General features: G+C 60.1%; 1 protein-coding gene across 15 annotated transcripts in view; it reads left to right on the top strand.

Annotated features, from left to right (window-relative positions):
• Window positions 1–13228, top strand: part of Mcf2l (MCF.2 cell line derived transforming sequence like) — a 91191-nt gene that overhangs the window by 54745 nt on the left and 23218 nt on the right. For all 15 annotated transcript variants that reach the window (XM_048800599.1, XM_048800598.1, XM_048800586.1 and 12 more), the window contains 5 exons: window positions 5264–5383; window positions 7914–8030; window positions 8411–8560; window positions 9385–9509; window positions 10366–10480. In XM_048800599.1, coding sequence (XP_048656556.1) covers window positions 5264–5383; window positions 7914–8030; window positions 8411–8560; window positions 9385–9509; window positions 10366–10480 — 627 coding nt within the window. The remainder of the gene's footprint in view (window positions 1–5263; window positions 5384–7913; window positions 8031–8410; window positions 8561–9384; window positions 9510–10365; window positions 10481–13228) is intronic.

Here is a 13228-nt window from a genome sequence, read left to right as displayed (position 1 = left end):
CAGCTGCGAGCGTGTGGTGGGGTGGGGGTGGGGTGGGGGGGTGAGAAGTGCCCACAGGCAGGGAGGGTGCACAGCATCAAGGCATCGCTGAAGGGGCAGGCGGTAGGCGGGAGCTTGGCCGAGGCTTGGCCAGGACAGGTCGGCATCTGTCCTGCGCCCACCTCCTAGAGGACATCACTGGAAGGGCCGTCATGAACACCGTGCAGAAGGGGATGTGAGCAGCCAGGAGATGTGGCGGGGAGGAGACTGAGCCAGGGACCCTCTGATGTCACTGGGAGAAACCAGGAAAAGCCCAAGGAGGCTGGGGCTGCAGAGTGAGGGCCCTGTTGGGGCCATGGCCATCCGTGTCAGGGCACTCAGAGGTCACGCTGACAGGCCCTCTATTGCTCTGAGGTCGGGGGACAGGGGCAGAGGAATGTCCTGTCTCTGTCGACATGGTGTGCTGGAGTCCAGGGAGGCAGCCAGGGAGAGTGGCCTGGGATGATTCCTCTGGGGTCTTTATTTAATTTTGGCACCAGAGATTGAACCCAGGGGTGCTTAACCACTGAGCCACGTCCCCGGCCCTGTTTATTTTTTTATTTTGAGACAGGATCTTGATAAGTTGCTTGGGGTCCAGCTAAGTTGCTGAGGCTGGCTTTGAACTTGTGGTCCTCCTGCCTCAGCCTCCCAAGCTGCTGGGATTAGAGGCATGGGCCACTGCACCTGGCTCCTGGGTCTTGGTGCCATGTTTCAGGGACAGCTCTGTGGACTCTCGTGAAGGATGACAGCCCAGATGGGGACTCTGTCTGTGCCTTCTTCAAAGTAGCTGGGAAGCCAACACTTGGCATCGGTCGAGGCCAGCCCAGCCTGTGCTCCAGTGCAGGCTCCACCAGCGCCTGGCAGGGGCCGTGGGATGCCAGAGGGGCAAGCAGGTGAAGCAGCCTCTCCTGCCTGGGCGCTGGCCACCAGCGAGATCCGCACTTACGTAACGCTCTGCGACTATGGGCTATTCTTAGCCATCCGGGCTGCCTCACAAGCCAAGCTTTCCCTAGTCTGCAGTGTTCTCTTTTCTTTTTTGCATGCCTTGGAATAGAAATAGACGACTCTGGCAGAGCAAATCCTTGTTCCTAAAATCAGAGCATTGTCCCTCTGACCACATATTGGAGACTGACTGGGTGCTGCCCGTAACAGGGTCCTGCACAGGTGGCCTGTCACAGGAAGGGCAGGTGGAGAGACAAGACCCAGAGCAGAGGACCTGGGCGCCCCCTGTCCGTCAAGCCTTGGTTGGAAGTTCAGACAGTCCTGGGATGAGAATCTGACTCTCTCCTGCTGTACTGGTGGGGCCCTTCTGGATTCTGTGGTGGATGCACACATGAATACCTAGAGCCAGCCTGATTCAAATGGAACCTGTGCCCGAGGGGGTGCCAAGAAATTGGGTCTCAGGAGGTTTGTTGTCTGCCTGAGCCAGAGCTGTCTTGCTGCAGTGCCCTCTGGGTGCGTTCAGGGTGCCCAGGAAGCATCCAGGGGACCAGGACCTCTAGGTCATCTAGCAAGCAGCACACTGGGCGAGGTGCCATGGCACTGACCGCCACGTTGACCCTGCGGGTGCCCGTCACCAGGCTCCAAGGAGAGTGGCAGCAGGGATAGGAGCACCCTGGGGGAGGAGCCTGAGTGGGCAACACGAGGGCTTCTCAGCAGAGTGGACTGGCTGGGAGCCCAGCAGGAGGCAGTGCTGTCCCACAGGGGGTGGGCCCCTCCAGGGCACGAAGGGAGGCACAGGCAGCAAGGGTGGCAGTCAGTGGCTCCGGGGGCACAGGCCACCGAGGAGGAGGCCTCCCTGAGGAGGGAAAGCCATGTCTGGAGGTCAGGGAGCTGAACCAACTCTGCAGGACCCAGTCCTGACCAACCGTGGCCAGGTGACTGCCACACGGGCGTCGTGGTGGGAGGGACTGGCACTTCCTAGGCACACACCCTGCTGTGAGACGCTGCTGACTCACCACTTGGGCTTCGGGAACCCAGGGGCCTTCCCTCAGGCTGGAGGGCTGTGACCTCCCCATCACAAGGCCCCAGCTCGTCCCCTAAAGTGGCGGCCCCAGTGGTGGTGCTGGTCCATGCAGAATATTCCGGAAGGCAAGGTGGGCAGGAAGGTCTCTCTAGGGTGAAGGGGATTCTTCTTTGGAAGACTGTGCCCTTCCACTTAGTTTCTTCCTAATGACATCTGTCACTGCCTTAACAAGTCGTGACAAGTGGGAGGTCTCGGGCACCCCCTTTCCACCCTCTTCCCTGGACTCTGGCCCCCGAGGTCTTAGCCACGGCTCCCGCCGCCCTGCTCCATGGGACTCATGCCCTGTATGTTCCAAAATCGCTGAAAGAACAGTTTAAGATGTGTCTCCAACAAAAGAGAGGACTACGGTGTTTAGGGTCTGCTAAACGCATTGCCAGGGTCACCCCACGGTGGCGCCTGTTCTGCCTGCCACCTAGCCTGCTGGGGAGCTACTCACCTGGGAGGCCTCCCAGTGCTCCTTTTCCAGCCCCACACATGGACATTAGTCATCTGCTGGCTCATTTTTGTGACACGGAGCTCATTATGCATGTGGGGACTACCTGGTGGCCCGAGTTGGTTACAGGTGGCTAGAGGTCTGGTGAGATGGCCTCCAAGTGCACAGGAGAAGAGAAGCCCACTTAACTCAGCATCTTCTCCCTCAGCTTTCAATCCCAGGAGTTTACAGGTCACTTTGGGGGTGGCCTAGGAACTCCATGCATGCCCATCTTTGGGACCGGATGTTAGAGCTTTGCCACAGAGACACTGTGTGGGGCCACGGGGGCTCACGGACACCGCGCGGGGCCACGGGGGCTCACGGACACTGCGCGGGGCCACGGTGCCCACCCACAGCTCACACTCCCCCTGGCCGTCACCGTCAGTTCCCCTGCACACTCAGCTGTGTGTCCCCTCATGCCGGTGTACGGCCGTGTGGCCGGTGTAGCCACAGACACTCAGGAAATTCACATGGACCATGGTGACAGTGGCATGGTCAGCAGGCACAGAAGGGCAGTGACCACAGTGCTGCTGTCAGTAGGCTCCCTTGCCTGCCCTCCTGGGGACTCAGGCCAAGGGGTCTCATTGTGGCCCTGCTGACGCTGGCCTCGTGCGAGCATGTCATGCAGACCTCCAGCACCAGGTGGGGCGCCCAGGAATGGACGGCCCGGCCCATTTCCACCCAGCAAGCTGCTCCGAGTCAGACCCACAGGTCTTTGTTAACGCTGAGGCCCAGCCTTTCAAAGGTGTGTTTTTAAACTCGTTATTTTTGGGTACAATGAGAAATGTAACTGGTTAGGTTTCAGGTGCCATATTTGAAATTAAATATATAACATAAATGTGGCTTTGAGCCCTAAGAAAAGTAGGGTGCTTGCTTCTTTCTGTGTTCACAGGGACTAAACGTGCTCTACCACTAAGTTACATCCCACCCTGTCATTTCTTATCTTGAGTCAGGGGCTCACAAGTGCCCAGGCTGGCCTGGAGCTTGGAACCCTCCTGCCTCAGCCACCCGTGGTGCTGGGATCATGGGTGTGCCCGCAACGTCTGGCTTGGCCAGGACGTCTAAACAGTCTTCCCACAGCAGGGTCTCTGGTTTCCGAGCCTAAGCCTTGAAGGCCTGGGGTGCTCTCGTTCCGTCAGTCTCTAGAACGTTGGGAACCCAGTCAGCACCTATTCTAGCTCCTCGTTGGCTCTTCCGGCCCTCACCTCCTGCACCCGTCCCAAGTCCATCAGGATCAGCCCCAGAGAATGGACACTGTTTTCATGTTGGGTGGAAACCCGTGGCCACTTTAAGACGGCTCGATGGTCAAGTAACTCACTACGCCATTGCCCGTGGCTTCGGCACCCCATACTCCGCTCAGTTCTGTTTCTGTGTTGTGATTCTCGGCCCCTTCTCCAGCTGTAATACAAATGGGTGGTCCAAGTCGCTGGCACATGCAAGTGCATCTGTGTGGTCCAGTGGGGTCAGCTGCACAGTGACAGGCCTGGTTTTAGTGCCGAGTCACGTGCCACGGGGAGAGCCCAACCACTTGAGTAGCTCTGGCCAGGAGGCAGGACACCTGCAGTACAGCCTCTGGTCCTCGTGGCTCTGTGACCTCCTCGTCCAGGTCGCTGCAGGGTCTCAAAGGGCACTGCAAAAGCCGGCGTCCTGAGAGAGGTGTCGTCGGTCATTCACTTCTGACCTGCTGCTAGACTCGGGCTCACAGGCCCAGAGCTCTGTCCCTCCGGCCAGTGTGGCCGGGCCACCAGCGTTGGCCCAAATGTCTAGTGTGGCCCGGCCCAGGGTCAGCTTTAGTGGTGAGTCTGGTCCTCGCCCGTCTCAGTGTCCTGCATGTTCAGGCCTCAGGGTTGTGCGCTCTTTCCCACCTCTGTGTTCTGCGAGTCTCTTGCCTGGTCATCCAGAGAGCAGACTCTGCCCTTCAGAGATTCCCTGTGGGCCTGGGTCTCCCTGGATCTCAGCACCTGGACCTGGTCCAGCATCTAGGACAGGCTCCCTGGGCGTCCAGCATGGCTGTGCCGCTGTGTCTCACTCTGCCAGGCACCGGCCAGACTATGTGTCCCTCCCCAAGTGTGACACGGCAGACCCACTTAATCCCCATTTCCAGGTGGAGAAACTGAGGCACAGAAAGTAAAGCGATGTCCCCAAAGTGACACGCCTCGTGTGTGACCAGGCACACTGACCACTCAGGGGTGTGCTCGCTGGGGTGTAGTCGGTCTTATTTCTGTGTTAGGTGGTGAGTGTCTATTCTCTGTAGCTGTTTTTTGACTCGTTTTCCCCCAGTTTCCTGGATTGTTGTAGCAAAGTGCTACAGACTGATGGCTCACTCAGAAGTCCACTCTCTGTCGTCTGGAGGCTGGGGTGTGGGGTCCAGCGGCACAGACCTGGTTCCAGGGAGCGGGTCCAGGCTCCCTCTAGTGGCCACGGGGTGGCCAGCAGCCCTGAGGTTCCTCGCCCACAGGAGCGTCTCTACTCTCCGCCTCCATCTTCACAGGCTCAACCTGTGTGTGTCCAGCTCCCTTCCTCTGCACACAGTCACGCTGCTCCGGCTCCCCAGTGACCGCTTGCCTCTGGGAAGACCCCACCTCTGCAAGGCTGGGCCTGGAGACACCCCGTGACACTGTAGCCGCCCTGACACTTCAGTCATGACCAGCATACCCGAGCCCCCCATGGTCAGCTGCACGTGTAGGTGGGACCCTGTGGCCCCAGCTATCCACAGAGATGGCCCAGGCCCTTCTCCTGTCCCGCAGGCCTCTTTCCCAGCAAACCTGCAGCTGGTCCTTGTTCTCCGCCCGACGGGGTTTTTCCAGCGGACTCTCTCCGAAATCGCCTTCAAGTTCAATAGAGATGACTTTAAGATGAAGGTGCCGGTGAGTACCCAGGACCCCGTGCTGTCAGGAGCCCTGTGGCCTGGCTCCTCCTCCAGCTGCCCCCACCCGGGCCTCAGGTCCCCCACTCAGCCAGGGCCTTGGCTGGGCCACCTGGAGAGCCTCCCTGGAGAGCAGCTAGAAATAGGACGTCCAACTCGTAGCCCACGAGCTAGGAACACAGCCCAGGTTCTGCCAGCGCCCGGGAAGAGGGCTGGGGTAAAGGGTGCCAGTGTCCCCCAGGGAGCCCAGGCTCCCCGCGCCTGCACCAGCCCAGCAGACATCCCTGAGTCACCCTTGTGCCGCCCACAGAAGGGACGCTGAAGCCCTGCTGGCCGCCCTCTCAACACAGGCGCTGGGGAGTCCTGGAGACCTGTGCGTCCTGGAGGCCTGGTGGTCAGCCACTCAGTGCACTCCCTGCGGGCAGCTGTCCAGGGCCGCTGGACAGCAGCCCTGTGAACGCACTTCTTTCACAAACAGAGCAAGGGTCAGGGGCTAGGCCAGGCCCCGCAGAATACCCCAGGAATGCCACCCAGATGGCTTCAGGGAAGTGAGGAACCCAGGCAGTGGGGCACTGGGACAAGACCCCGCTGTTCCAGGGCCACAGGCAGAGATGCCGCTCCGTCCCAGCCCACTAGCCCCTGCTGCCCCTCACATGCTGCTCCCTGGCCGTCCTCTGCTCTGGACAAGCAAGAGCCCTTCTCTAAGCAGAATGGGGAGTGTGGGGCCTGAACCCTCCGGTCCCCATCTGTGTGCCTGGCCCTACCCGCCTCCACAGTGGGCCTCCCTGAGGATCACCCATGCCCAGAGGCTGTCGTGGACCAGTGGAGGGACAGGCCGTCATTCTGCAAAGCCCGAGACCCAGTGAGGCTGCATGGGTCTGGGTGGGCCAAGCCGTGGGGCCTGGGAGCAGTGGGCTCCGTCTGAAGTGTTGGGAACCTGCTTCCTGAGCTGATGAAGAGCAGACCCGCAGGTGGTGCCTCTGGCCCAGTCGGGGCAGGCAACCTGTCTGTGGCCTTGTGATGCACATCACCAAGGGTGGCCGCTTCCCTACGTGGGGCAAGTGAACCATGGTGACAGCAGACTGCGCCCTGGGATGTGTCACAGGAGCCAGACCGGGGGGCCTGCCGTCCCTGTTGGGCTGCTCTGCCGACTGGCACCTCCTGTGTGTCAGCAGGTTGTCAGGACCGGCCCATGGAAACCATCCCTGGCATCTGCAAGCTCCCAGGCCCTCTTTAGATGGGTCTTGGGAATTGTAGCAAGGTCGTCTGCAGGACGCGGACCTGCGAATGCCGGGTCTGCTGCAGGGCTGTGTATGGAGAGACTCGTCAGCCCAGCCGCGGGCTCCTCTCCCCTCGTGGTTGAAAACACACAATTCCTGGACAGGACGTTACTGAGAGGCAGAAGTCGTGGAGGAGGGGACCGTGTCCCCCAGCTGCCCGGTCTGTCTGGAAGGGGACCATGTCCCTGGGCTGCCCAGTCTGTCTGGCATGCCAGCCCTGAGCCAGGGTTATCTGGCAGCAAGTGAATAATTTCATTAGAAGAACAAAGAGAGAAACGTGAGCTCCACTGAGAACTGTTTCTAGGCGAAGCTGGGACTCGAGTGCATTTGTAGCAGCCACAGGCCCAGACAGGGTCCTCCACGTGGCACCCCCCCAGCCCGTCTCTGCAGTGCAGCTCCGCTGTGGCCACCCTGTGCCACCTGGGCCTCCGCAGCACCCCGCCCTCACGTGCCCCATGCCAGTGGCACTTCCCCTCTGTAGCAACCCTAAGTGTCTCCAGGCTCCTCAGATGTCCCTGGGAGCAAATGTACCCCAGACAAGAGCCCCCTCCAGCCAGTGCAGTGGCTTAATAATACATGACGAGGTGTCCACTGACATGTCAGCTGAGCCTCCGCAGGCCTGGCCTGTGGTGCCCATCTGCCAGCTTACAAATCCCAGTTGACATTTCCATCTGAAACGCGTGGACTGGAGGACCTGAGAAAGGGAAGAGGCACAGAGGGAAGTAAGACAAGCCGCGCCGAGGAGTCCACTCGGCCGTTGAGCCACAGGTTCCCACGGAAGGGGAGCTCGGGGGCTGTCAGTCACTCTCCAGTGTGGTAGCCCACTCTGGGGCTACGTTGATCCCCGTCAGCTCCCATCAGGACCTCGTGGTGTATCCATCAGAAGAGGGACGAAGGTTTCCTTCTCTGCATGAGAGCGCTGTTGGCTGGCATGCCGAGTGTCCCTTGCAAGACACCCATCACATGTCATTGTCCCTGCCTGCCAGGCTCTCTGTTGAGCCTCTGCGTGTTCCTCAGCGGCACCTGGTCAGACCCATCACTGGGTGCCCACTTGGCAGATGAGGAGGTGGAGACAGAGGGAGTAAGCGGCTCACCCGGTCAGCCAGCTGCAGGGTGGAGCTGGGATCAGACCCCGGCTTCTCTCCTGCATGGCCGTTCGCCACCAGCTGGGCCGTGGCCGCGGCCTCCAGGGCAAGTGGCCGCCGCCCCGGTGTGCAGGGTGTTCTCCTCATGGGCTTCTGTGTCCTCCAGGTCATCATGCTGAGCTCAGTGCCAGAACTGCACGGCTACATCGACAAGTCTCAGCTGACTGAGGACCTCGGAGGCACCCTGGACTACTGCCACTCCAGGTGGCTGTGCCACCGCACGGTGAGTGGGTCTGGGGGCTCTGGGGGCTGCGTCCTTGCCGACCCACAGCTAACCCAGCAGAGCTGCCTTTTCCAAAAACACGTTCCCATTTCCAAGTTTTCTTCCCTGAGAATGAGGAGATGGTCTCAGTGGACCTTAGTCATCATGAAGAAACAGTATGAGTCATAAGTTTGGGAGTGGCTTGATCTGGGCTTGGAGACAAAAGAAGACAGAGAGCCCCAAACCGTGCGTTGTGTATTGTGACTCTCACACTTCTCTGCACAAGGAGGGAGGGAGGCAGGGAGCCCCGCAGCACGGGATGACTCTAGGGGGTGCCCGAGCTTGTAGGGCCTGCCCGGTACGTTTCTGAGGTCTCCCTGACCTGTTCTCCCTCCTCCCAGGCGATCGAGAGCTTTGCGCTCATGGTGAAGCAGACGGCTCAGGTGCTGCAGTCCTTCGGGACTGAGCTGGCGGAAACAGAACTGCCCAATGACGTCCAGTCGACCAGCTCAGTGCTCAGCACCCACACCGAGAAGAAGGACAAGGCGAAGGTACTCTAGCACGGGGGCTGAGGCCAGACCACGCAGCCCTCCTCCCATGGACACGGGGTGTGGGGCAGCTCAGGCAGACCAAGGCGCGAGGGCTCTGGGTCCTCCCGGCACCAGGGAGCGCCAATCACACCCTCCCAAGCAGCCCAAGCACAGGCCACGCATGTGGTCACGGTGGGGGGCGGGGGGGGGGCTGTGCCTCCGCTCCTGTCCAACAGGGGCCAGGAACCCCGAGTCCCAGCAAGGACAGGTTGGAGGCAGGCCGCTGCGTCTCCAGTCCTCTGCCGGAGGGTGCACCAGGCAGGATTCCTGCCCAGCTCCCTCACCAGCAGCCACTGGGTGGTGGAGACAGAGGGAGTGAGCCACTCTCTAAAGTGCCCGGCTCTCGCGTGCCACTTGGCTTTCTGGGGTGAATACATCCTGCGTCACTTGCGCCCTGGGCAGTGTCATGTTGACAGCTGTGAAACAACAGTGCCGATGGCTGTAACCTGCTGTGTCCACGGGCTGCACCCATCTCTGCCAAGTGGACTGTCATTCCGAGCCCGGCCTTGTGCCCCGCATAGCAAGGCGGCCGTGGAGACGGAGGGCAGGGGCCAGGTTTCAGTTACCTTCCCGTTCCCTGACGCCCAGGGACCTGCAACCCTACCCGTGCCAGCAGGCGTGCGAGTCAGCCCCGCCTCCCTCCTGCCCGGGTGTGAGTGGGACTTGGGAGCAGCAACGGCAGAAGGGAGGGATTTGTCGTCCGGGCAGGACGCCCAGGTCTGCTGGCTTCGGGCCTGCGCTGAGTGCCCCCTGCGGGCTGCAGTGTGAGGCTGCCTCCCCCACAGGAAGACCTGCAGCTGGCCCTGAAGGAGGGGCAGCGCATCCTCGAGAGCCTCAGAGAGCCCCTGGCCGAGAGCACCGCACCCAGCGTCAACCAGGACCAGCTGGACAGCCAGGCCACTGTGCAGAGGTGAGGCCCGGCACCCTCCCCTTGCCCTGCCAGGCCCCGGCAGCAGAGCTCACACAGCCTCCGTGGACCTAAGAGCCCGGGGTGGACCCCATACCCTCCTGTGGCTGGGAGAGACACTGGAGGGGCCTGGGAACAGTGCCTGAGGCTTCCCCACCCCACAGCCCGGGCCTCGAGCTCAGCCTCTGGTGAAACGGGCATCTTCACTGCAGAGGGTAGAACCTGTGCGTTTCCCTGGGTCTCAGCCTGGGGACAGGGCAGGGCAGTGCACCCCACCGTGGCACAACGAGGCCTCCCAGTGCTTGGGTGTCGCGAGCCAGGGTGTCGTCCCTCGATGTGAGGAGGGGCCCGATCTCCTGTGTGGAGCCTCACCCAGCGGTGCCATGGCCACGGCCCACCTGGCACGGAGGCAGGTTCTCCTGGATTCTGCTGCATGGTCTTCTCCCACCTGGCCCTGGTCACATGCAGAGTAGGCGTGCTGTGCTGGGGACATGGGAGGCTCATGGAGGACGCCCACCTAGAGCTGCTGCAGGACCCACCGGAGGTCCAGCCAGCTCTGTGGTGGACACCTCCTCGACTTCCCGAGGAATTAGCGTCCTCATCTGTCAAGGAGGCCATCCGAGAACACCAGCAGGTGGGCGTGGGGAGGGCCAGGTGACCAGGTCTTACCAGAGCTGTGCTGGGAGCCGGGGTCCCCAGGTCCCGAGGACAGCGGCAGCAGGCCCTGGCTCCACCCTGCCCACGCCTGCCGGTCGCAGCCCACTCCTCCGCTCTGGTCGGGTGAAGGGCCCAGGCCAGGCCTTGGAGGTGAGGCCGCCCCACGTCGCCCTGGAGCCTCTCACCCCTCTCCTCTCCCCAGGCTTCTGGCCCAGCTGAATGAGACGGAAGCTGCCTTCGATGAGTTCTGGGCAAAGCATCAGCAGAAGCTGGGACAGTGCCTGCAGCTCAGGCACTTTGAGCAGGGCTTCCGCGAGGTGAGTGTGAGCTGCGGGCGGCTGCAGGGCCGCAGGGCTGAGAGGCCAGGCTGCAGGCTGCGTCTGCACACGGCACACCTCCAAGAAGCCTGGGGCGCTGCGTTCTGCGGGGACCCGAGGAAGGCTTCCGGAGCAGCAGGTGCTTCTATCCCACTGTTTCTTAGGATAGGTACAGGTCTGCCTGCCGTTGTCAGGAGCAGCCCAGGTGACCCCTGGACCTTTGCCCAGCTCCCGTGGTGACCGCCTGCAGCAGGGCAGGGCAGCCAGGACCCTGACAGCTGTGCTGTCAGGACACAGGATCCTGCCCCTGTAGTCACACTGCCTCATCCCTTCTCCCACCGCGGTGGCCTCTCTGAGTGCCCCTGGGGACTGGCTTCTCTCAGTGTCGTCCTCTGGAGGGTCGCCCAGGTTGGGCGTGTACTCTTCCTGTTGCTCCTGAGTGTCTGCCACGGTCATACGCGCCCTCGCCATCCACCTGCTGGACTTGGAGTGCCGCTGGGGCTCTGCTGCTGTGGACACCCACACCCTTGCGCCGGTATGGACACAGTCTGTAGAGACTGCTCAGAGGGCCACATGTCCAGTGGTTTCCAGAGGCGCCACGACACTCGGGTTCCACGGTGGCCTGAGCAGTCCAGTCTGCCCACGTCCTCACCAGCCTTCCCCTCACGTGGGCAGTTCTGTGGGCGCTGGTGGCTGCGCGGAGTCGGCCGACTTGAGCATCTTCTGCTGGGAGCGCTTCCTCCGGCGCCCCCTGGTGGAGGGTCCCCGAGAGCCACGGCCATGCCCTGCCTGGACGGTTTGCTTGAGTTCCTCTTCTCCTGCTCAGGTTTGAGAGTTCTCTGCGCCCCGCAGATCCTAGCGCCTGGTCGGATCCTGGTTCGCACATGTTCCCCAGCCGGGACCTTGTTCTCTGTTTTCCTAGTAGGACCTTTTATATTGTTTTAATTTGATGACATCCGACTTTCCTTTTATGGATCACACTTTTGGTTTTCAATTGCAAATGTGTCCCCCTAAGCTGTGTTTCCTGAATTCTGTGTTTCCCCGCTGAGGTCCTTGGTCTGTGTTTTGAGAACCAGAGCTCGGCTCGTGTCCTCCCCTGGGTGTCCAGTTGCTCTGCGCTGCCTAGCTTCTTTACCTTCCATTCGGGTTTTTAAACAGTCTTGTCTATTTCTACAAAAAGCTTTGCTGGGAATTGTGTTAGGCCTGCATTCGGGGGCGAGGCGACGTCTCCGAGCCTCCCAGGCTGCCCGCAGGTTGTCCTCACCACCGGTTGGACTGACGTCTGTCCTCCGTGGTGTGCAGTCCTCAGCACCCTGGGTCAGGACGTCTCGAGTCTGAGTCGGTGTACGTTCTGCATGCTCACACAGTCGGGTGGTGCGTTCCATTCCAGTGCACGTGGTCACTGCTGGGTGTAGGGATGCGGGTGCGCTGCGACCCCACTGGACGCCTACTCCAGCATTCTCTGGGGAGCCCTAGAGTCTCGATCGTGTTTGTGCAAAGACGGATGCTTCGATTTCTTGCTCTTTGACCTTTACACTTTTTACTTCTCTTCCCCTGTGACGCTGACCAGAGCTTTCCTCCATTGGATGAGAGTGGTGGGAGACAGGAGTGGACGTCCTGGCCTTGCCTCCAGGCCCAGGGAAAGCATCTGGTCTCCACTGTCCGGTGTAGTGTCACCTGCGGGGTTTGTGGGTGCTCTCTGTCAGGTTGAGGAAGCACCCTCTAGTCCTCTTCTGTGAGAGAGTTTAAAATCATAAAGGGATGCTTAATTTTATCAAATGCTTTTTCCCCATTGATTGAGATAATCATGTGATCTTCATATTATAACCTGTTGATATGACTGATTGTATTGGTTGATTTTCAAATTCTGGATTAGCTGTGCATCTCTGAAACACAACTACTTGGTCATGGTGTGTAATCATTGTAGGTGTTGCTTAGTTATGGCTGGAGTATATTTGAGAATATTTTGTTAGGAATTTCTGCGTCCATATTCATGAGGATGGAGTTGTTCTATGATTTTTTTTCTTTCTTTTTCTCTTTAAGTACTGTGGGTCGAACTCAGGGCCTTGCACATGCTAGGAATGGCTCTACACTGAGCTGCACGCTACCACTTTTCTTTTCTTTTTCTTTTTTTTTTTGAGATAGGGTCTCACTCAGTTGCTGAGGCTAACCTGGAACTTGCCAGCCTCCTGCCTCAGCCTCCCAAACTGGGGTTCCAGGGGTTCACCGCCATGCCTGGAAGTCTACAGTTTTCTTTATTCTATTTTTCCCCCTTTCTTACAATTGTCTTTTTCTGGTTGTGCTGTCAGGGTAGCGTCGACTTCATAGGATGAACTGGGACGACCCCTGGTCTTAGGTGGTCCTGAGGAGAGTCACAGATGGTCACCTTCACGGTCGGGGGCAGTGCTCCGGGACAGCCTCCCACAGCAGGAGACGCCTTCGGGGGCTGCTCGGCTGTCCTCACAGCCTGCTGTGTCTGCCAGTTCACCCTGGATGGATGTGCAGCCTGCCTGGGACTGGTCCTCTCCGTCCCGTCGTCTGGGGCTGCTGCTGCCAGCTTCCCTGACCCTCCTTGGGCCCCTGGGCTCAGGCCGGCGGTGGCTGGTTTAGCCTCTGGTCTTGGTTGTCACGTTCTCTCCCTCGGTGTTGCTGGGACCAGGTCTTTACTTCACCGGTTTCTCGGTTGCTCCCCGTTTGGGGTTTAATCGATTTCCTGTCTTATCCTTATGAGTCGTTTCTCCTGATGGC

The sequence above is a fragment of the Marmota marmota genome, unplaced genomic scaffold (genome assembly GCF_001458135.2).
Source record: "Marmota marmota marmota unplaced genomic scaffold, marMar, whole genome shotgun sequence".
NCBI classification, from domain to species: Eukaryota; Metazoa; Chordata; class Mammalia; order Rodentia; family Sciuridae; genus Marmota; species Marmota marmota.
The sequence above is the reverse complement of the archived record's forward strand: the minus strand, read 5'-3'. Positions and strand labels throughout refer to the sequence as shown.